This window comes from Ciconia boyciana, chromosome 13, assembly GCF_034638445.1.
Source record: "Ciconia boyciana chromosome 13, ASM3463844v1, whole genome shotgun sequence".
NCBI lineage: Eukaryota > Metazoa > Chordata > Aves > Ciconiiformes > Ciconiidae > Ciconia > Ciconia boyciana.
Genome location: NC_132946.1, coordinates 7,044,277 through 7,067,913, shown reverse-complemented (window position 1 = coordinate 7,067,913; position 23,637 = coordinate 7,044,277). Strand labels below are relative to the sequence as shown.

General features: G+C 46.3%; 2 protein-coding genes across 4 annotated transcripts in view; one reads left to right on the top strand and one right to left on the bottom strand.

The window, feature by feature from the left end:
- Positions 1-126: 126 nt before the first annotated feature.
- Positions 127-13,863, top strand: GET4 (guided entry of tail-anchored proteins factor 4). 2 transcript variants are annotated; one of them, XM_072878128.1, is made up of 9 exons: positions 127-409; positions 4,796-4,874; positions 5,299-5,380; positions 6,935-7,084; positions 8,812-8,905; positions 10,843-10,983; positions 11,067-11,142; positions 11,330-11,402; positions 12,515-13,863. In XM_072878128.1, the coding sequence occupies exons 1-9, from the start codon at positions 255-257 to the stop codon at positions 12,601-12,603; spliced, it is 939 nt and encodes a 312-aa protein (XP_072734229.1). In that variant the 5' UTR covers positions 127-254; the 3' UTR covers positions 12,604-13,863. The 2 variants fall into 2 exon arrangements, with proteins under 2 accessions (XP_072734229.1, XP_072734228.1); XM_072878127.1 differs by having other exon boundaries at positions 129-409; positions 8,767-8,905.
- Positions 13,864-15,663: 1,800 nt separating this feature from the next.
- The window catches only part of ADAP1 (ArfGAP with dual PH domains 1), a 63,152-nt gene continuing 55,178 nt past the window's right edge, over positions 15,664-23,637 (bottom strand). For both annotated transcript variants that reach the window (XM_072877943.1, XM_072877944.1), the window contains 5 exons: positions 21,147-21,230; positions 18,647-18,709; positions 18,167-18,238; positions 17,477-17,705; positions 15,664-17,073 (listed from right to left, as the gene is read on the bottom strand). In XM_072877943.1, the coding sequence (XP_072734044.1) occupies positions 17,045-17,073; positions 17,477-17,705; positions 18,167-18,238; positions 18,647-18,709; positions 21,147-21,230 (477 nt within the window). In that variant the 3' untranslated portion in view covers positions 15,664-17,044. The remainder of the gene's footprint in view (positions 17,074-17,476; positions 17,706-18,166; positions 18,239-18,646; positions 18,710-21,146; positions 21,231-23,637) is intronic.

Genomic DNA, 23,637 nt, shown 5'->3' with positions numbered 1-23,637 from the left:
TCGGGCCCCCGGCGCTGCCGCTACCGCCCGGGCCCCGCCGCTCCCCCGGGCCCGCCCGGCCCGGCCGCGCCCCGCCCCGCCCCCGGGCGCCACGTGACGCAGCGCGTCTCCGCGCAGCCGCGCCTCCTGAGCCTCGCAGGCCGCCGTCAGAGTGGGCGGAAGCCGGGCAGCGAGGCGCGCCGCCCGCCACGCCGCTTGGGGGCTGCGTGCGTCTGCGCCCGCCCCCCGCCCTCCCTTCCCCCTCCTCCGCGTTGATGGCGGCGGCGATTATGGCGGCGGAGCAGGAAGCCGCGAAAGGCGGCGGCAGGAACCGCGGCGGCGTGCAGCGCGTGGAGGGCAAGCTGCGCGCCAGCGTCGAGAAGGGCGACTACTACGAGGCGCACCAGATGTACCGGACGCTCTTCTTCAGGTAGGGCCCGGCGCGGCCCGGCCCGCCGCCCTGCCCCTCCCCCGCCCGGCCTTCCAGAGCCTTCCCACGCACTCTACTCTGCTGCCGCCCGCCGCGCCCACGCCCGTTCGCCATTGGCCGCCGCTTCTGCCCATCTCCGCCTCCTGCTCTTTCATTGGGCGGCGGGGGGGCGGGGTGGGGCGGGTACGTGCCGCGGAGGGTAGGGCGAGCGGCGCCGGCCCAAGCTGGGCCCGGGCCCGGGCCCGGCCTGAGGGCAGCGGGCGGCCCGGGGGTCGCTCCGGCCCGGCCGCCTCCCCCTTCCCTCGGGCCCGGCCGCCTCCGCCCTCTCTCGGGCCCGGCCGCCGCTGGAGGGGCGCGGCGGCTGTGTGAGAGGGCTTGGGGGCGGCGCGGGGAGCCGCTTGCTCGCCGGGGTTTGAAGGTGAACCCCGACCCAGCAGCCCGGCCCGGCCCGGCCCGACCCCACCCCGCGGGCCCGGCTGAGCCGAGGGGGCGCCAGCGGCAGCAGCGGCTGGGCACGGCGGGGGGTCCCTGCCGCCGCCTCCCGGGAGAGCTCCGATCCGTCCCGTCCCGTTGACGTGCAGGGGCGTGTTGCGTCATACTGCCCAGCGGTCACGGACGGAGCTGGGTTTTGACCCCCGTCCCCAAAACGTCCCATGGCGGCCCCACGTCCCAAGAGGCCGAGTAAGGCCTCCCCTTGCCAGGCGGGATGGCCTCGGCCTGCCTCCCCAGAGCATCCCTGGGGACTCGGGTCTGGGCCCCTCGCGTGTCCCTGGCTCCCCGGCCGTCCGTGCGCTCCTCAAGCAGACGCCTTCTTAACAGCCTCTGGTTTGCCACCTTATCTTAAACGTCAACCTGGCTGCGAAGTGCATCGTTTCAGGGTTTTAAGGTTTTGGCTTGGTTATTGCTCAGCCAAGAAACAGGGCTACTTTGTTGCATGGTAGTCACCCTCTGGTACCGCTTTTAGGAAGGGGCAGCTCTCGGAATGGCAAGAGTCACCTGCACAGAGGAATTTTATTAGAACAGGTTCTGGTTGGTGTAATGTTTGCGTACACGACAGTGGCTAAGTAGACCAGGCCTGGACATTTTTTTCAGAAATACTACTACTACCTGTTATGTCATAAGAAACTTATTTTTATTGCAAACGGTTTTTAGATTTTTTAATTTTATTTTTCACATCCACCCTGACTTGTGGTGGACACCCTTTCTGTCTTCAAAATTTAAAATGTAGACCCTTGCTTTCAGGAGCACAGAATAAGATATCTCTTCTGGGGGCTTCCTCAGTTGGTCCCAGCTTCGTTTACTTGTGGTTCTGCTGGGGAAGGACAGGTGGGAAAACTGCTTTCTGAGCCTTGGTAGCTCACTTGTGTGTCACGTGTCCCCAGAGCTCCTCTGAGCTGGGATGGGAACAGGCCTGTGGGTATCCACAGAAAAATAGCAGCCAGGTATGTGGGGAAGAGGGTCCTTGGTGCATAGTCCTTCTTCTGCTACCAGCGTACGTTAGACAGCCTGCCCTACCCTGTACGCCAAGCACCATTAAATTAACATAGTTGTGTTCTGCTGTAGCCTGATGGGATCAGCGAGGGCACCATCTAGGCCTTAAGACTTGAATTGTATTTGAGAATAAATCAAAATTTAAGACAAAGCATGGCCTATTTTATAGTAAGGATTATGTGACGTGATGGCTGCAGTGGCAGAAGATGACTTGGCTCAGCAGGTCACTTCTCTTCCAGTCTTCTGAATGTATTAACTCACATACTTTGCTTAAGCCTCCCCGAATTAATTTGGAATCAAAGATCCTGCCTTTTCCGTTTTAAATGCAAGAGAAAGGAGGTGCTCAATTAAATTAAAAGGTGACATTTGCATAGCTAGGAAGAGGGTTTCCTTCTAGGCAAAAAGATGTAATGAGACTGTGAAACTTGATTGGAAAGTCTCTGAGGCCAAAAAAGAGTCCTGGATAGTCCTGTCTGTCCTCTGTAAACTGTATGTTAAATGTCAGCAGTTTTCCAGGGACACATTAACATGGAGTGAGATGATCTCAGCTGCGGAATTGTACTTGGGATGGTCAGTGCTTACTTGTTTTAAACAACACCAGCCTGTAAAACATTAGTCTGTTCTGTCATATGAGTTACATGTTAAACTTGACATCCTGACTCAGAGTTTCAGAAGTCATAAACTGAGATGTATTTGAGATTGGAAAGGGGGAAGAAGTGTAGGAGGAAAGATTACCATGAGCCTGCCTCCTGCAGACTTATCCCTCCCTGTGATCCACGTAGCAGGTGGAAAACTGCTGTGACCTCGAGCAGTGAGTCCTGTGCTCCTCCAAACAGGAATATCTGGGCCAGTCTTGTTACTGCGCAGGCTGACTGGGTTGAACTCTGCTCTGTTTATGGTTTGGTGATTGAGTCAAACTTCCAAGTTTACATCCCTGTTGTAGTTACATTGGCATCTGTTTTCCTCATGCTTGTAGGTACTTTTTCTGGTATGAATGATCTGTTCCAGGATTTCAGTTATGAAAATGTTTCTCTCTTGTTCTAAATGCCACTTAGATCAATGTAGTGAGTATTTATTTTTATTAAAAATTCTTCTATTTTAAAAGTTTGTTGTTTTTTTTTTAAACACAACTCTTTTAAATGTATTTTATATTGCAAAGCTCTTTTCAGCATCTTTTAGTATCCGCTGTAATAATTCCCAGATTAGGAGCTCCCAAACAGCATTGGGAATCTACTGGAAGCAGAATTTGTGGAAGTGGGTCCACACTGAGATTCAGAGTCAAACGCCTAGAAGCAAACCTGGATGTGAGGCCAGCTATAAAAATGTTGGAGCTGCCAATCCGTTTGACTAATGTGCGGAGCATTTGCTATGGTGATTGCAAATCTGAATTGTTGAGGATACTTGTTCCAAAAACCCACCATCATGCCATCCATTATTACAGTTCTGCTAACTGTTTTGGATAAGAGACCCTGGGGTTTTTGGAAGACAGTGAGCAGAATGGGAGGACTCTGTCTCCTCCTCTGCTCGTTGTCTGATCTGATTTTACCAGTAGAAGCTGTCCCTGGGACTGCCACGCGTGACAGGAATCTCACGTGCAGCACAAGGACTTTTGGGATCCACCGTTTGCTCATTTTCCCTCCAGTTGTGTAACCTCTTCCATGCCCACACGGTCCCACCGCTCCCCTGACTGCTTCACTCCCAGAACCACCAACCCCGCTCTGTTATCCCACGGGGATGCTCGTGCATCAGATCTGCTGTACGGGGGGCCTTGCCGCTGTAGGAGCAGAGAGGCTGCTCTGACCGCTGAGAACAGAAAGGGGTGAAACGGGCATAGCACAATCAGGTGTCGTGGAGGACAAAACGAATATTGCAGATACTAAAGCAGTGTGGTGGAACTGACGTCTTATCTTTTTGATAGGAGCAAATTGTCTGTTGTTATTAACTACTCAGAAAACGGACTTTTTGAGAAGCAGTTAAGAGAAATGGAAATTGGAAACTGTATCTGCTGCCAGACCTTAACTGCTTTTATAGGAAATGCTGTGTTTATAATCTAGAGATGTGACTATCCAAGACCTTTAGTTACCCATAGTGATGATGTGCAGGAGACTGCAATCACAGCGCCATGATAAGAGGCTCCTGCTCTTGAGGTAACCATTGGGAATAAATTCTTTTATTCTTCATTTCTTGGTTAACTCTTAAGTGAGGGAGATGGAAGCGGCAGCAGGTGTGTTTTGAAGCATTATATTTGAGAGACCAGACTTGTTTCTTTTATGAATTGGTGACTCTGTAAAGTGTTGCATGGTAAATCTTGCTGGCTGTTCTTGTCTTACTAGAGCCCATCAGAGACAAGCTACTTTGGTTCAGCAGAGGACTAGTAGGTGGCTGATGTCCCCTGCAGAGTAGTAGAGGTCAGAGAGACTTAAACCAGTGGAAAGGAGACACCGGTGAGGAGAGGGCTGGAGTCACTTGGGCGGCGCTGGGTGTGCGAGCTCTCCAGGGTGTATTCCAAAAACTGTTTTCACTGTGATGGCTTTGGTTTTGGTAAAGGCTCTAATGTGATGGTCTGGGTGGTGTAGTTCAGTGCATTGGCATCTTTTGCTCAGGTGAACTCCTGGGATCATTTCCTTTTCTTTGTTTCAGCCCAAATCAGGTTTGAAGCTCTCAGTTTTCATTGTTATACTCTTTGCTTGTATTCCATCACGTCTGGAGCAGAAAAGAAATTGTAGCTTGCAGTTAAAGTTACATCATTATTGAAACTAACCTGATTTAAAAATAAATCCCTTATTGCCTTTATTTTAAATTTTAGTGATCTTTAATCCTTTAAATGTAAGTAACTTTAAGTGTACACAACTTATTTAGTGGTAATTTTTATCAAGGCTTTGGTATTGTTTTCAGGTATATGTCACAAGGAAAACACGCAGAAGCAAGAGAACTAATGTATTCAGGGGCTTTGCTGTTCTTCAGTCATAACCAGGTAAGTCACTGGTTTTGTGTGTGTGGTTGGGGGGAGGGGCATTGTTATTCCAAGATTTTGAGGGATGAATGGTGAATTCTGGATGGTAAATGTTTGGGGTAATTGCTTTGTAATCTTTTGTTTTATCTCTTTGTTGAGCCTTTCTCCACAAAGAGGGATTATGCCAAACTGGAACATAAAGCAGAAGTGTTTGTGAGCATCCAAACAATAATCGTAACCACATTTGTTTTGCTTTCCTGAAGGCTTCTCTTTTGATGCCATCAGATTACTATATTTTTTTAAGAAGGGAAGGTTGAGACTTGATACTGTGCCTTAGCTGTAGATGTTGATAAAGGTATTAAATCCGCCTCTGACAAAATTCTGGTTGATGTTTTCTTTTATGTACTGATATGTTCATCACTACCAGTATGTGTCTGTTTTGTAGCAAAACAGTGCTGCTGATCTGTCCATGCTGGTTTTGGAGTCTTTGGAGAAATCGGATGCAAAAGTAGCAGATGACCTTTTAGGTGAGGTGTCCTTTGCGCTCGGTTTGATGGTGTTTAGATGTGCTTTTGCTTCACAGTGACTTTGTTGTTGTTAAGAATCTTGAAACCTCAAATCCTTTTTGTATGCCCTCCCACATGGCTAACGGTTACCTTCATCATAGAAGTGGACTGGGGGAAGACTTTATTAGAGAATAATGGATTCGCGATAACTTTGTGGGCATGTGTCGTGGTTTAACCCCAGCCGGCAACTAAGCACCACCCAGCCGCTCGCTCACTCCCTCCCAGTGGGATAGGGGAGAGAATCGGGAGGGTGAAAGTGAGAAAACTCGTGGGTTGAGATAGTTTAATAGGGAAAGCAAAACCCGCGCACAAAAGCAAAGCAAAGCAAGGAATTCCTTCACTCCTTCCCATGGGCAGGCAGGTGTTCAGCCATCTCCAGGAAAGCAGGGCTCCATCACGTGTAACGGTTACTTGGGAAGACAAACACCGTCACTCTGAACATCCCCCCCTTCCTTCTTCTTACCCCAGCTTTATATACTGCACATAACGCCATATGGTATGGAATAGCCCTTTGGCCAGTTTGGATCAACTATCCTGGCTGTGCCCCCTCCCAGTTTCTTGTGCACCTGGCAGAGCATGGGAAGCTGAAAAGTCCTTGACCAGTGTAAATATTACTTATCAACAACTAAAACATCCCTGTGTTATCAACACTGTTTTCAGCACAAATCCAAAACATGGCCCCATACTAGCTACTGTAAAGAAAATTAACTCTATCCCAGCCAAAACCAGCACAGCACGCTTGGAACAAACATTGCTGTCTTGTGGCATTTTCCTTTCCTCGATGCAGCAGTAATATATTGTCTGCGCAGTCATTGACGTCCCCAGGGCTTTGATGGATGGTGGTTTCCCACCCTAGCAGTGTGGTAGTGTGCACATTATTTGTGATTCAGCTGTTCACAAGGAAATTTTTCTTGTTTGACTGTGAGATTTGGTAAGTGGGCAATTCAGGGAGATCTTCTTAAATGCTGCCTGGCCAGACTACTGCTGCAGCATGGGCTAACCGCTCCTGTTAGCAACCTGTGGATGGAGACAGACAGACAGAGGCTGTTCTTTGTTTACTTAGATCAGCTCTGGCATTTTGTATCCCATCTGTGACTTCTGGTGGTGCTTTTCTGAACTACAGCCCTCTATCCCTCACAGCTTCCCTATGAATGGCAAGCAGTCCCATAATCTGCAGTCTTTCCTCCTCCTTGGAACTGCATGGTCATCTGGGATATCCTGTCCCAAACAGTGAGATGGGGAAGCTGTCACCAGCTGACCGCAAGGCACAGCTTTTGGCTGTGGAGGAGTCATATGAATAGTGATGCTGGCTGATAGATGCAAGATTGGGTTGATGTATGAGAAGTGGCTCAAGTTCAAAGTCCCTCTTTTTAAGGTGGCTTATGGAGGTTGTTAAGGGAGCTTAAAGGCACAGTAGCACTGTAACTTAAATATTGTATCTTAAAGATGCACTAGAAGCAGCAGTTCATCCTATTTCTATTAATGCTAAATATTTGTGAATCTTATTTCTTCTAGAAAACTTGGCTAAATTGTTTAGTTTAATGGATCCAAATTCTCCCGAAAGAGTGGCTTTCGTATCCAGAGCACTAAAATGGTCTAGTGGGGGATCAGGAAAACTTGGACATCCAAAGCTACACCAGTTACTAGCAATTACCCTGTGGAAAGGTAAGAAAAATCAACTGGCTTTTCTGTGTTTTGTTTTGAAAATGTTGGAAGTATGATATTGTAAGAGATCTACTTTGGAAATAATCTAAGGAAGCTGAGATGGAAATGATTGATTGAGTTCTGCTATTACCTGATTTTTGCAATAACTTCAGCTTAATGTTGCCAACAAAAAAACCTGGGGCTGTAACTCTGTGTTAGTGTAAAACCCATAACACAACTGCTGCAAAGCTCTCTGTAAAAGGAAGGTTGATCCTTTAGACATTGAGGTAGTTTGATTGAGTCATTAGGAGGAAAACTGCTGGGGAGCAAAGCTGTTCTATTGTGGGTTTTTTGTTTTTAAATCCTGGATAAACATGACAAAGATTGAAATACATCACCTAGCATCTAAAACAGTCTTTGGATCTGTAATTAGGTACTTTTTGAGATGTTGACCAGCAGGCGTATTCAAGAATGAATGCTGTTGCCTTTGATTTATATGGGATTTTATCACTTGTGATGGGATGTAAGATAAACCGAAAATGCACTCAATAACTGTTTTAATTGTGGGTGATAGCCAGTTTTAAATTCTTACGTTCATAACAAAGGTGAGTGAGAACAGCTGAATAAATGTCATCTCTTCTGTGGTTTCTTGTGAATTAATAACTGTGCAAGGTGATTATTTTTTTATTTTAAATTTTTCAGTAGCTGCAAAGTGATGAGAGTGGTTTCATATAACAATCCTGACCCAATGGTCAACATTCCAGCTCATTGCCTTTCTGCATGCCATAGGCAATCCCATAGCTGTTCTCATGGGACTTATGTTGTTAGCTTGATGGCTGCTGCCAGCCAGAAAGGGAGGATTTTCCTCAGAGCATTTTAGTTAGAAGCTGAGATACGATTAGGATAAGAAATGATTGCATTCAGAAAGTAAAAATCCCCATTTTGTAGCTGTCTGCTCACTGTTCTTTCGAAGAGCAAAATGCATACGTTTCCTTAGTCTGTAGTTTTTGAGAGTTTCATCAGAAAAGGCGCAGATTTTTTAAAAAAAGCTTTTAAATTCCAAAAATTAGCAGCTATCTAGTTTTGATCTGTCATTGCAGTGATTTTGCATGATGCTTTGCTTCAAGTTAAGTTCTAACAAATGATTGCTGTTTCTTACACCTTTTTTTCCTGTATAATTGCTGTTCTATTCAGCATATGGAAGCAATTTTAATTTTGATAGCGAGAGTGGGCTAAGCTAAAAATAGGAAATGCCTTCTTTCTGTGCACTTAGAAAGAAGGACGCTGAAGGTGCTGTTTGAATTCTTGGTGCACATGGTCTAATATGGATCTTCTTGATTCTTCTCCTAAGCACTGATGATGGCACATGAAGTGTCAACACGCAGTTAGATAAAATGATATGACCACAGCTCAAGCTATTTGTCCCAGTGGAGCTGTGTTTTGTGGTGGCATTGAATAAACTGTATTTAATAGCAGTTGTTCAAATGTATTTAGGATAACATATTTATTATCTCCCTTTATAAATTGTCTGTAATTTATAAAGGAAAAAGCCCACTCTCTTTTTGGTAGTTGTCTTGTTTGTATACCATGTGTGTAGCTCTTGTCCTTTTACCAGTTGTAGTGTACAAGCCTAACAAATCTGTTTTTATGTTCAGGTATGATGAACTGATTTCTTAAAAGCCATTTTCTTTTTCCTTTTATAGAGCAAAACTATAGTGAATCTCGGTATCACTTCTTGCACTCCACAGATGGCGAAGGATGTGCAAATATGCTAGTAGAATACTCCTCATCCAGGGGATATCGCAGTGAGGTGGACATGTTTGTAGCACAGGCAGTACTACAGTAGGTGTTAAACTTTTTTTTAACTATTTTGCCGAGATGAAACTGTGTTTGAGGCCAATCTAATTTAATCATGATAACTGTAGGTTACCCATGCACCCTTTTCAAAAGAAACTGTGAAACCGGCCAGAGCTTCTGAAACTCGCTTTGTGTGGTAACAACAAGAGAAAAACATCTCAAAACTGGTGTGTTGAATTGGTCAGACTGGGGAGAGGGGAAAAAAAAAGTATTAAGGTCAAAACCTGAAATCATGTTAATTGCCTGAAGAATTAACGTAATCTGTTTGACCCTGAAAGCACAATTCTTAGCTTTGTTAACACCACTTTATGTCTAATTAGGGCTTACCTTGATGTTCTTACCAAGACTGGGCCTAAGTGGGCTCTGTATTTACCTTTAGCGTAGTACTTGCTCTCAGCCTCGTTGTCCTAAGAGACAGTTTGTCTTGGGTCACCCTGGTCTGTGAGCAGCAGGGCGATGGTTCTTGGTTTGAAAGAGTTGCTGGTGGCTTTCATTTACTTTAGGCATTTATTTTGTAGGAGGTAGGAATGCAAGCTATTATGTGCCTTTGCAGAGCTCATGTACAATTAAGGTTGACAAAGCCAATTTTACCATGTTTAATCAGCTGATGGCTTTCTTCAGTCAGGGAAAGCAGTACATGGAGGAGTCTGAGGAGGAGGTGGAGACAGGACTGTGCAGCAGGGAGTCAGGGAGAGAGTAGGTGTTGGGGGAGAGGGAGGAGGTGAGAGCAAGTCTGTCTCTCTTTTCGCAGCAGTGAGCTGTCATGTCAGATTTGTCCTGCTTTCCATAGCTGGTTTATACAGATTGCAGTGATTTTGAGCGGTAGAAAATCCTTTCTGGAAATCCAGTGTATGCAGGACTCTTAAACAACTTTATGGGGCTTTGTTTCGGAGGGGGAGGAAATTCTGGGGAGAAGTTATAAGTAAGAGATTATTTTTTTCAGTATTTATACAGTACTACTACTGCATCCTTTACTGACCTATATCTCAAATACTGTACTAAATCCTCTTACATAGCAGTTTATACACTAATGAAAATAATTGCAGTTCCTTGCTCAGCAGTAAGGCAAAAGAGCCCAATGCCCTTGCACGTGTGAGGGTACAGAATTGGAGGCCAGCCTGCAATCAAAAATGAGACTGCTCGTGGCAGCCTTCCCAGTGCTTGCTGACAGCATTTGTCCCAGATAAAGTCTCTTGTTAGGCCTATTGAACTTGCAGAGATTGCCAGTTAAATTAACTGGACCTGAACAAAGATTTGATCAGTTTGGGAAATCAATCTGTTAACTGGTGACAAATGGCTTGGGAGCTCAAAGTGTAGCTTTATTACGAGACTTTTAGGCATGTGTGTCAAACTTATTAGCGGTCCTGATGCTATGTTATTTTGAAGTAGTGCTAATAGAATGACAGTCGTGGGACACTGGCAGATACATACTGAAAGGAGATGTGTTTGGGAGTGGATGGGGCCAGGAGAGAGGTCTTTAATTTGGTTTTTACCTCAGCCAGCATAGTGAACTCTGGACCAGTAAATGCAATATTATGTTTAATTTGAATTACACAGTGGCCAGTCTTCTCCACGTTTTGATTTAATTGATGCCCTCTTTTAGTAACCGTCCTGCATACAATCTGCTTAGATCTTGGTTAAACTCATTCTATTAATATTTAATGTCAGTTCTCCCTCCCAACCCGCTTATTCCACAATGTATTCTAGTAGTGATTTTCCCCTTCCTTGGTTGATAGCCAAACCATTGCCAAAGATGTACATCTCTACCAGTTAGTTTTTGCCATCAGTTTAAGCCTGAGATGGCTTCTATGCACAAGTGAAGTAGAGATTGTCAACCTTTTGGCTTCCCTTTTTCTTTCTGCATGTAAAAGTACTTCTCTGCCTTTTATTTTTAACTTGCCCTGTTGTGTTTCCTTTTGCAGATTTCTCTGCTTAAAAAATAAGACCAGCGCATCCGTTGTTTTTACGACATACACACAGAAACATCCTTCAATAGAAAAGGGTCCGCCTTTTGTTCAACCACTGCTAAACTTCATCTGGTTTCTGCTATTGGCAGTTGATGGGTACAGTCTGATTTTTCTCATGTTTTTCTTGGTTTCCTTTTCAGTTGTTACTGAGATTACATTTTTGGTTGTTTCCTTTCTAGAGGAAAACTAACAGTATTTACAGTATTGTGTGAACAGTATCAACCTTCACTGAAAAGAGATCCCATGTATAATGAGGTGAGTTGCTCGTAGTTGTAAACAGGATTTAACCTACAGAATTAGTTAAATAATAGCTGATTGTCTCCTGTTTTGTGACTTGTAGATAGGAGTCGGTGATATAGCTTGTGTGGTGTGACTGCTGCCCATAGTATTTCCACCTGTAAACAAAGTAGCTGACATTGTTCTTCGTCTTGTGTCATTTCAGTACCTAGATAGAATAGGACAGCTTTTCTTTGGTGTTCCGCCCAAGCAGACATCGTCCTACGGAGGATTACTAGGTAAGGTTTATGCTGACAATTGTTTATAGATACCACCAGTCTTTTCAGAGCAGTGGCTTACATAAAACAGCTGTGCTGGAAACAGATAATTTGTTCTAACGAATGTATCAGTTTTTTCATAGCCTGTTGAAACAGTTGCTACTGTAGAATACAAGATGAATTGGTTGCATGTGAAATTAATTTGGTGAAGCTAGTAGACTCTTCATCTTGGAGAAGGGGAGAAGCATTTAAATGACTCTTACGGTTAATTTTTTGTCATTATGGTTTAACTTCCACATGTAAAGAACAATATTGTTTGGGTTAAAGCTTAACTTCCTCAGGCTTCAGTGGTGGATTTTCTTTAAGTCAAGTCTGGGACTTTGGTAGAGTTCTAACCAGTCCTGATATAAAATGAATGTTCCCAAAGTAGAAGTTCTGAAATTAATACTGCCCTTCTACAAGAAATGAAAGGGAACAGAGAAATTCAGCCCTCATTTCCTGGCTCTTGAATAAAATGTGAGCAAATGGAACTGGATTACTTTTCTAAAATTGAATGTTTTTCCTTGAGAACTAAGCTTCTCTGTTTGTAAATCGAGTTGAAGCTTTACCTGCAGATGTCAATTCACTGATACCCAAAGTTTGATGAAAAACATGAGCATCATAGATCCCATATGTAAATAACAGCTTTTCGGCAATTCAAGCATCTTTAAATTGAATGAAACAGGGAGAACGCATAAATGCCTTGAACAAGTTCTTTATATCATGATGCAGACCATTGCTGGATTTGACAGTTGCATGGCTGGGGGTGCGTCTTTCCTCATTTGGTTGGTTTTTTTCTTTCCTCTCATGCTGCAACTATAGTACATAAGTATGCGGCTTTCGTGGGGTTTTTCCAGTGTACTCTTAGAGAAGGAACAGTATCAAAATACAGCTTCCCAAATAAATAAATTCTTAATGGAAACCAGTGTGGGAATACCAATGTCCTGCTGAGACTCTTGTACTTAAAAAAAAAAAAAAAAAAGTTTTTTTCATTATTGAAATCTGCATCCTAGCAGGATGATAGGAGAATAGTTAAAGTTTTTGAGATGAGAATGTAAAACTAGCAATTTTGACTGTCCTGTATTTTATTCTAGGAAATCTTTTAAACAGTCTGATGGGAACTGGAGAAGATGATGACACAGAAGATGGTCAGGAAGATAGCAGTCCTATCGAGCTCGACTGAATGTTGTTGTCATTGGGTGCCGTGTAAATCTGATGATTCGATGACTCCAAAGACAGTTTTGGAATTTGAATCCTGCAGTTGTTTCTTGGCGCCTAAAAGGGCTCCTCCGGTCTTTTAGAAATGGTTGCTGAAATGTTTATAATGTTCGGTCTATATTATTTATGTAAAAAAAGAAAGAAACCAACAAAAAGTAGCCAGACGAACCAGTCGGAGCAATTGTTAGCAGGTTTCCGATACAGTGGCTGGTGACTTTGATTAAAATATAGTCTTCTACGGTTTCTGATGCAGTATTCCCTTTTGCACAGTGATTCAATAAAGCATAAAGATGGGTCTTGTACTTCACGGCCTACCCAATACCATCTTTGTTACGAGAAAGCCTCCTTGACCTCTGCCACCTCCAAGGAAGATCTCGAAAGGCAGGGTGATCAATTGAATAATTTATTTGCGAGGCTGGTGCCAAAAGTACTGCAAGACGAGCCAAGCAGCATAATTTGAGATGCACATCCAAGAGACGTTGATACCAAGAACTTGCTTCCACTGCCATGAGTAACATGCCCACTGTTCATACTGCCTTTCACTCTCCTTGAGGTCTGGCTCTGGCTGAGCCCACCTGTGTGTTTAGCTGATACTTCCTGAAAAGCACAAGATTGAATTGCTTTTGAGTAAAAGCTGATCAGTGGAACATAGGTAATTGGCTTCCATGTGGATCTCTCTTGCCTAGGACAAAAATTTGGCTCATGACTCTACTCCTTTGGAGCAGATTCTTTTTCAGTGTAAGTTCACAACCATACGTAAAGGCGACGGCGTTACAGCGAATGAAATAATTTGCCGTGAGCAACGTATGTGTTTGAACTGCAGCTGTATGTAAAGAAAAGGGATACTGCAGAACTTTTGGTTCTTTATGATATATTTATTTTTCTTGGGTGATTGATTCATTTAACACTTTCTGTAAAAAAGAATAAATCAATAAATAATGGAGTAACTTCAACCCCAGTGGTAGGCATAGCCATTCTACATCTCCTCCTCTTTAATGCAGCACAGTGGATGTCAGTGGTACAGTGAACAGATGAAATGGTGGGGAAACGCTTTATTTTTTCACGATGAAAATAAAAAGGCTTAGATTAATAAACAGCAATCATGCATGGGGGAGGGAGGGATTAATACAAATTTATTGACTGTATGAAAAAGAAACGGCATTGAAAGGAAGACTTTGTGTTAATTGTGAAGTCTCAAATAAACACTTTATACTGGGATATGCGATATTGCTGCTTTCTAAGAGTTTTATGAGCAGACATCTTACTTTCCTTGCTATTTCCCCCCTCCCTCTGCATTTTGACCATGGGTCACCCAGACCTTAGTGCTGCAGCTTTACCCCTGTGCAGTACAGGCATAGTTTTAGTCAGGTATTGTAATGTCTGGGGCTGGTGTGGATTACTTCGATTTGCAGCAAGTTCAGGGAAGAACCCCTTACCTGGGATGATGCTCTAGATGATTAATAAGTGATCTGGGACACCGGCGGTGGTAAGCGCCATGTCATTTCATCGCCTTTGGCTGCCAATGTGCCTGTCTTGGGGCAGTTTAAGGTGTCCACAGGTGTCCGGCAGCATCGGCCCCTCCTGTGTCCTGCATATACAGCTAAAAGTGAGTTTACGTGTTCCTCGGCTCTGCCAGGTCCAGGCTGCCGTGGCCTCCAGCAGCCCCCTGATTTGTACCTTGCATGTGCCCAGCCTGAACCCCAGCCCCGCCAGGAGGGCAGCCCCCCAGGCCAGGGACACGGTGCGGCTGCTGGTCGCAGGGCACGGGCTGAGCCCGCGGTGTGCCCACGGGCAGCTGCGCCGCTGCCACAAGGCAGGTGAGGGAGCACATACAAAATACAGGCTCAGTAATTGCAGTGGTATATACAGAATATGTGTGTGTGAATAAAATATGTATTAAAATATATATATATACACACGCATGTAACCAGCCTTTTGTGTATATAATAATTTATAATTAAATAATGGTATGGCATATAATTTATAATATTGATATTATTCTTAATTATACACACGCACACAAAATCTTTATAGCTAGCTATAAACACAAAGAACTAGCCCAGCCTGTTCCCTCCCTGCTTCTGACATGCCTGGGTTTTTAAGTGTGAGTGACACTGTGTGTGTAAAATATAGATTTTTTTATAAATCCTTTTAATATAACTTGAATAGCTATCTATAGTTATGCATACACATATGCATATATATATGTATGTTTATATGCAGTATATGTCTCAAATTTATAATATGAATATATTTATAAATTATATACTTTATACCTATATAAAAAAGGTATAAAGTATGTAGTATATATGCACGTGGTATAATGCAAAAAAGGTATGCAACCTAATGCAACATGGTGTATATGCAAAAAAGGTATAAAGTATATATGCACATGTGTACATTTATAATATATAAATATTTTATAAATGTGCAATTATAAAAATGTCTCTATAGATATACAGACGTGTGTATGAAATACATTTAGCTTATATATTTGTAAATTAAATTTATATGTCTAATGATAGGTACATATACACAATGCCTGTGTTCATATGAACTATACTCAGCTCATATACACACACATAAAGGTTATTATGTATTATGTTATATCTACTGTGCAGTTTCTAGTTGTGTCTGTGAATAGTCAACAACTCTCATAGATTTCTCTATTCCTAAGAAATATATATTTTGTGTATCTGTGTGCATCCGTAGATATATAAATGAGTAGTATATATAAAATATGTACGATGTACACTATATAATACACACATATAATATATATTATGTTATATAATATACATAAATACGTGTGTGTGGTTTACGTGACTATATTTACCTGGTATACACACGCACACATGCGCAGTTGCCCCCCGCTCCCCTGCACTGAGCAGCCCGGCGGGGCAGATGGTTTTGTGGGTGTCCCGCACCCTCAGGGCTCTGCCAGCACCATCACCTACTTGGGTCCATTTGTTGGGTTTTTTAACCCCATCTCACCTCCCCTGCCCCAGCATGACACAGCCACGGCTCTGACATAATAATTTATTGGTTTGAATGACATTTAGTACCACAGTTGTCTTACCAGTGACAGAACGAATGCATACAGCTGATGAGATGCTCTCATTTACACACACCAACGTTAGAAACGCGTCGGACAGGTCAGTGTCTGGGGCTGGTACTTCAGTGGACACCGGAAATTTCATTTTGGGATAAAAATCCAGCACATGGTGTTCAGGTTCCAGCCCACCCGCCCCGACTGCAGGAATTACAGTGCTCAACACAGCGCTGAAACGTCACTTCAAGCAGCTTTTTTTTTTTTTTCCCAGGAAAAAAAAAAATCAACCAAAAAAATTAAGAGAATTATTTAAAAAAAAAAAGTGCAATCACCAGTTTGGAGAAGCAACGTGCCGTCGGCTGGAGGGATGCGCCTGCCAGGAGGGGCCAGGATGGGCTTTTCTGCTGCCAGTCAGCAAAACTGCACCTAAAGCTCAACCCCTGCAACCCACACCGGGCTCCCGAAATGGGGTGAACCCCCCCGAACTATGAAAAAGGAACCTGGGGAACACGGGCACAGCGGGGCGGTGATGGCCCCGAAAGCTTCGCTCCCCTGGCATCGCCTCGTGGCTCGGTGTCCCCCTTCCCCCGTGTCCCCCTCGGTGTCTCCCATGGCAGGGCCCCAGGGCTGGGGGGGGACACGCTGCTCCACCTGCACTGAGCACCCCTTCTCCGTGCCCTTCGTTAAGCAGATAACAAGGCCGACAAGGCCAACCATGCCGAGTTCCTCTATTTCTAAATCCCACTTGACCCTAGCCTGGGTACAGCATCACCGCTGCTCCCCAAGTGAGGTAATTTACTTATCATTTACCCGGATGCTGTCGGGAGGCTCAGCCATTTCGCACATCACCATTTCGGGTGTTTCCAGGTTGGTGCTTCGCATCCCACGAGGACGTCAGGGCTCAGGGACTCGCAGCGCCCGGGGGAAAGGGCTGGCGGAGAGCCGGGGCTGCGGGGATGCTCAGCTCCAGCCCGCACAGACCAGCCTGTGGGGAAAAGCCCCATCTCCCCCGAGACACGTCACCAACAGTCTTCGCCATCCCGCCGAAGCCGGGTGGGACGCCCCTTTCAGCGGGTGTGGGGTGACGGGGTCGCGGGGACCACCCATCCCAGCGGCGCATCCCACGGAGCGGCCACGGAGCCAAATTTCGGGTTGGATCAGCATCTTCTCCGTTTCGCTGACGCTCTTCATGGTTTCCAACATGATCAAGTGAATGATGAGGGGAAAGGGAAGTATTATTATTATTATTACTGTTATTATTATTATTATTATTCATTATTTTTAACACTTCAAATAAAACCACGTTGTGTTGTAAACAGAAGCTCACTCCTCAGGTCTGCCCAGCCAGTCCCAGCTAAGGTTTATGTTTGAAATGGGCTTCCACTGAAAGAAAAAAAACAAGAAAATAAAGTTAAAACCAGGACAAGCACTGGCAGGCAGCGACAGCCCAGCACAAGCCCGCCCTGCGATGGTCCTTGTCTTGCTGACGCTCCTTGGCTCCGATTATCCTTGTAACTGGGTGACTGATCATCCTTATAGCGCCGTGGACATCACGCCAGAGGCGATGAAGAGGGAAGGATACCATCCTCCTCCTCCCAGTGCGAGTCCCTCTCTGCTTTGACAACTTTTGCATCCTCCCCTGGGCAGGGAAGGGCTGTCCGGCTCACGCTGCACGGGAGGGAGTGATGCCGCCGCACCCCCAATCCTTCTCCCATCCATCCCATCCTCTAATGCCCAGGAAATAAACGGGCCGAGGCTGACCTCCAGCCCTCACCAGCAAACACACCTGCGTATTCCTGAGGCAGCATCGGCCGGCTTATAACTTTCTGAAAAGTCGTGATCCACTCCAGCTGGTCGTCCTCCGTCTCGCAGGCGAAGAGGAATTTCCGATCCGGGGTGACGATGGTTATCCCGTGCTGCCAGTGGTTTCCCTGCGTGGATGGCGGGAGCCCTTCCAGGACCTTGTAGCTGTTTTCCTTGCTCCCAATAAAAACTTCCCCTCTAGCAAAGGCATCCTAGGAGACAGCGGAGCGGTCAGGCAGGCATGATTGCGAAGGGGAGCTCTGCGTCCCGGGCAGCCAGGACACGGCTCACCCTGCACCATCCAGAAACCTCATCAGCAAAGTGCAGCAGCCAAACACCGAAAGCACCAGCCACCCCACGAAGCCTGACTCCAGCTCCTCCCAGGGGCACCCACAATATGGGACCAACTCCAGGGATCCAAAATTCATCTGCAGAAAAATCTACAGCTGGTGCACAGGGTTTCCAAAGCATTTTTGGTGAGTATCTGTGCATGGGGCCTCTGCACGCTGGACACCAGGCAGATCCACCCAGCAGTGACAGCTCAGTGCCCTCTTGGCTCTCCCACCAGAGAGCCAATAATAATATTGTTATTATTATTAATGCTGCTATTATTATTATTATTATTATTACTACAGATAATTCCCAACAGACTGCCCAGGCACCTTCATCTTACCAGGGGATCTTTGAAATACATGAGCCGTCGGTCATCCATGGTGAACCATCGCTTCTTGAATCCCTCTGTTTGCTGAAGATTCAAAAAATGCCAGATTACACACCAAAGCAGTGCAGCTCCTTGCTTACCAGGCACGACCCAGGAGTTTCAAGGCACTCGGAGGAGCCCGATGGGCTAGGGAAGTTGGGGACAGGCAGCTTCTGGGCCACCACGAGCCACCACAGCCAGGCTCTGGATCAGCTATATCAGGTGGGCTTGCAGGAATGGGCAGCAAGAGGGGAGATGGGGTGCTTGGTCTGTGAAGTGGTTCTGGATTTTTTAACCTTTGCTTCCAGGTGGGGAATGTGTATTAATGCATTCACGGCATGAAGGCTTTGCCTCTCCGGCGAGGGTGGCTTTGTGCCAACAGTGGACCTTTCTCAGCCCCGTACGGAGCAAGACTCTTATTTAGAGGGACTGCAGAAAGATTTTACGTCCTACCTTTGGCCCCGTTTTCTCCATGTACCCTTCCTTCAGGTAGTTTCTAGAAAGCTTTGGCACCAGCTGGAGCAACCAAAGAGGAGAGAAAAGAGAGCAGAGTCAGATGGAGGGAGCTGGGGGGTCACCAGGCGTGCGGGGCTGGGCTGGGGGGTCACTGGAAGGAAAGCCCATGCCGAGCTCACCCCCGGCCCCGAGCCCACTCAAGACAGCTCTGGCTGAACGCTTTGGTCCCACTTCTCCAAAGCCCTCAGAAGAGGCGGGTACAAAAAACACGAAGCATCTTTGAGCACTTCGCCAGCAAAGCAACCAGCCTCCAGGAGAAGCCCCCGGGCCAAATCCCACTTCACCAGTCAGCTCCGGTGATGCGTCTCCTCCACCAGATGCAGTGGGAGCTCCTCACACGAGCCCCAAAGTATAATTTGCCTTCAAAACCCCATTAACACACGCTGCCTGCGCACTCCCCCTTCCTGCAGATATTGCTGACAACAGCTACCGCTGCCAGGGATATTTTTAATGCTGCTTAGTGAAGACGAGCCTGTAGCTGCGAGATCTCTGCAGATGCCTCTAAAAGCCTCATGAAAGATGACAAGTCTCACCAAAAACAGGGCTGACGAGCCTGGCCACACTCCGCTCTGCCTCCCTGCCCCTGCTCCTGCCTTTCATTTAAACAGGTTATTAATGGCTCCGCTTGCCAAACCGCACTCCTGCAACAGCTAACTCTGCCCAACAGCAGCTCTGGTCGAGCAGGTGTGTGCTTGTAGGGCAAAGACACCCCAAAATACAACAGCCCAAAGAATCGCACAGCCGCTCCGCAGCAGCCGGGAGCATCTTCACCTAGGATGCTTCGCTGTGGGTAGCAAAGGGCTCTGCAGCATTTGCAGCCCCAGCGTTTGGCTCCCGGGACAGGGCTGAGGACACTTTGCTAAGCAAGGAGCTCATCACCCTCAGCTCAGAGAGGTTCCTCCACCCCAGAGACCGGTCCCTGAAGCACCCTTCAGAGAGCCTTGCTCCCCAGGAGCTGCAGAGGCAGCCTGGGCATCCTTATGGTGGTGTGAGCAATTTGCCCCTCTCTACTGCATTTAACCTGGCTCCTGTTTAAATTTAGCAGCTTTTCATCTCTCTGGCAGGGAAAAGGAACCATAAATTAGATGCAAATGATGGCAACACCCAGGACTGAGCTACCTCACGTACATAATGCAATCTCTGCAGAGTTGTCCCCAAGCTGAACGCTCCGAGGAGTTGTGCTCATAAATTAAACCTCGCTAAACGTTACACTCCTCTGTTTTCCCCCAAAGAGTAATTGATGAGAAGGACATGATAAGTAAAAATATAAATAGCTTATCCCCCATCGACACTGCCAGGGGGTGAGCATGTAAACCCTCTCACCAAGTGCTGGACAAATGGCAACTCTGTTAAGGTCTGTGGGAGGGTTGGGGGCAATTTGATTCAGACATGACAACCAACTTTAGCGTAAGTAGAGGATATGGAGACGGGGAGAAGTGATTAAGGAAAGTATATGCTGTACAGCGACTGTACTATAGCTGGCTAACGAGGGAGGCTCTTATGGTTTTTCATATTTGCCCCGTTTAACTTCTTATCAGAAAATGATCTGAAGTCCCTCGTGCCAGGGATCACCAGGCGTGGGACTGTTCTTCTTTCTCTTCTCCTCCCCTCATTCCCCCCAGGGATTAGGATTGTCTGGGGCAGCTGATGCTGGTGCTTGGGTCCGATGGGAAAGCTTTGGCTCCGGTGGGTCCTTGGGGTGCATGGGCAGCCGCGGGACAGAGCCACCCCGCAGCCCAGAGCCAGCCCCGGACCACCACTGGACCCTTCCCAGGTAATTAACGGAAGGCAGGTAATGCAATCAGATTTCAAAATCCACAAAGTCAAGGGGGTAACAGAGTAACCAACAACAAAAAGTCCAGAGCCGGTGACGTTACACAGCAATTGCAATGCAAGGCACTTACATTAGCTTCCACTAATACAGCTTCTAGTATTATATTAGCAAAGGATAATGCAATCAGCAGTCCCAGCTCCCGGAAAATACAAGGCAGAGATTCATAAGACAGGCTGCATTGACCTGCACACAAGAACTCATCCCAGAGGTTTGGATACAGCACTGACGCTCTTTTGCCTTCATCTTTTCTACCTTCCAGCCTTTGTTTCAGCTTTTAATATTACAGCAACAATCTTTGAGAAAGACACTTACGGCTTCTGTACGCTTGACAGAGCTGGAGTTACTCATACGCATGACTCACATTTTGAGTGTGAGCATGTGTGCACGCACACGCACACGCAGGCACACGGTTTCCCAGCCTGGATGTTGGTAACAGGTGCTGCACGTGGGCTCTACAGCCCACCACAGTAATTTCAGCCCAGTAATTGTAAAACACTCGGAAGGATGGAGCGCTCTCCAAGCTTCCAGCTTGGTAACAACATGCTAAAAATGAGCAAGGCGGGGGGGGGGGGGCGGAAACCAGCCAAACACAGGAAAACTCACATCAATGTCGCTGGCTCCAGGGAATGCCACTTGTAAGTAATGAAAACGTGCTGCCCGGATGGCGTTGAACCAGTCCACTATTTCCTAATAACGAGAAAGAAAAGCATCGTGAGTAACATAGTCTGCCCATAAAATAACGTGATCCTGCTGTGTTTCATCTCTCCCATCACTTTGTCCCAAGTGACAGGGTGCAGTTTAGCAGCAGTCGTAAAAAAACAAATAAAATATATATATTTTTAGAGGGCAGTGAACGGGTGAAGGATGGGGAACATCCAGCTTCTGTCCCAGGCTTCAAGACATGCACGGAGCTCTGCAGACCCCAGTGAGCACCAAGGGGCTTTCTGCAGAGGGAAGGATTTAAGCTGCCCGCCCGGCAGCCACAAGCTGACTGTGGGCAGGATGTGCGAGGAACGCCTGAATCCCACTCAAATTTTGAGGCCTTAGCAACATATTTCAGTGTTTTGCCAAAAGAGTGGCCAAATACCTGTTTATCTTTGTACTCCAGTCTATCAGTCATATCCATGAGTCCTCTAGGGACAAGCACAGTGATACTGAAGTCCCAGCTCAATTCCCAGATGCTCTGGCACTTCTACCTTGCCATGGCAGAAATCTCTCTCTGGCTTTTTTTGTAGGGTTTTTTCCCTCTGAAATAGTTGTTTTATAACTTATTTGTTTTTAAACTCATCTATTCATTTGTCTCTGGTGAGACCCACAGAGCTTGTGCTGCACTGGATGCCTTTTTTGAAGGTTCCCCTGAGAAATGCCACATTCATTTTAAGTGATCTGCCCAGGGAGCTCTCAGATAACCACCTTGTGGTCTAAAGGTACGGGCAAAGGAAAGGCATGTTGGAAGGGAGATGTAACAGCTGCCCACACCGGGATGCTGAGCTGGGGGGAGACGGGTGCTGAACGATCTGGCTGTCATTAACGCACGTGAAGCTTCGTACATCAGGGACAGGTTCAATGAGCCAGACTTGATCCTAAAATAAATGCTGTCAAGCTTTCAGGTGAGGTTGCTGTAGCGTAGGAAAGACCATATCAAAGTAGAAGTTGGCCTTCAGTAAGATTTAAACTTTTTTATGCTTTAAAAATGATTGGGGGGAAAAAGAAAGGCTCTTATGTGTAATTTTGGAGATCTCAGTTTTAAGGAGTCTAATTTGAGGTATCTCAAGAATGGTCTAACATGGCAAATAGCCACCCTCTAAAAGTTCAAACGCTTTGCTTTGGCTTGTTAATCTACTTCAAGCTGAAGGGAAAAAAAAACCAACATAGCAGGACATACACAAACAATGTTTTGGAAAACTCTGACCTACTTGTCTGAGGTTTTACTTACTTATCACTTGCTTTCCTATGCTAAGCAGCTAAGCAGACCCCAGACAGCAGCACAAAGAGGATCAGCGAGAGAAATTGGCTCCTGAAGTTAACAGTGACCAAACCAGGCTGGAGGTAATGAAAAATGAGCTGTAATGTTAACGTGTTGATATTTCATACAGTCACCAACCGGATGGCTATACATATATATGCAGGTCTCCTCCTCGACCGTGATGCGAGATAGGGTTTCACCCCGCAGAGGAGCAGAGGCTGAAACCCTTCACTGACTTCCAACGGTCGATTGCTTCTTGGAATATTGATCGCCCATCGCTGGAGGAAGGGGCACCACCACCTTTCGTTATCCAAACCTGTACCTGCGTATGCAAAGCCAGAAGGCTCAGTTGCTAAAACTTTTCTGTGTGTCTCATTATGAACAATGCCAAAGGTGGAGTGAGATTATATCTGATGTATTAAAACAACATTAAACTGCTCAGTGTTTTCAGATGGGAAGGTGTCCTCTCATTAGCTCATTAGCAGAGATTCCTTTCACTGATTTATGTCTCAGAGCAAGCAGAGAAAATGAACTACTGCCTGCCCCTTTGCAAATGGCCTTTCCAGGCTCTCAACTTCCTCCTGGTCTGCTGGCAGTGCCACCGCAGACTCCCCCTCCGCGTGCCACCTTGTGTCTCTCCAGTCTCCATCCTGCACCAGAGCCACCCACGTTGCCGTGGCAGTCTCAGACTGACAACCCCAGATAAAAATGCAATTTCTTCTCACCGTACCTCCTGCTCGTCCATCCCTGGGGCTCAAGGAATGAGCCCCTCTGCTACAACTCCTCCTGCTGCTGATTGATCCCCTCATGCCACCTCTTCCCATCCTGAAAGCTCCTGGTGTGGTTCAGGAAAGGAGGAGCACTGAGGAAGAGCATTTTTCTAATTCGTCCAGAGAAGATCCGAAGATCTTGGTTTGCACCCTAAAGATTGGCCTTTCCTGGAGATTCAGCCCACCTCAGAGCATCCTGAGGGTGACGGGAGCACCAGGGATGGCAGCACACCACAGCTTTCCAAGCTGCTCCTGCTGTGGCTTCCAGGAGAACTCCTGCAGAGGGAGCTTCAGCCCCAGACAGGAGCTCAGAGCGGTGGAAAATCCACTGCTGCAGCTTTCCTGCCTCCCACGCCCA

What these genes read in the sequence shown, in the direction of transcription:
- GET4 (XM_072878127.1), top strand. Translation starts at nt 255, where the DNA reads ATGGCGGCGGCGATTATGGCGGCGGAGCAGGAAGCCGCGAAAGGCGGC. An exon ending in AGTAGCAGATGACCTTTTAG is followed by an intron (nt 5,381 to 6,934) that starts GTGAGGTGTCCT and finishes TATTTCTTCTAG; the next exon opens with AAAACTTGGCTAAATTGTTT. An exon ending in AGCAATTACCCTGTGGAAAG is followed by an intron (nt 7,085 to 8,766) that starts GTAAGAAAAATC and finishes TTCCTTTTATAG; the next exon opens with AGCAAAACTATAGTGAATCT.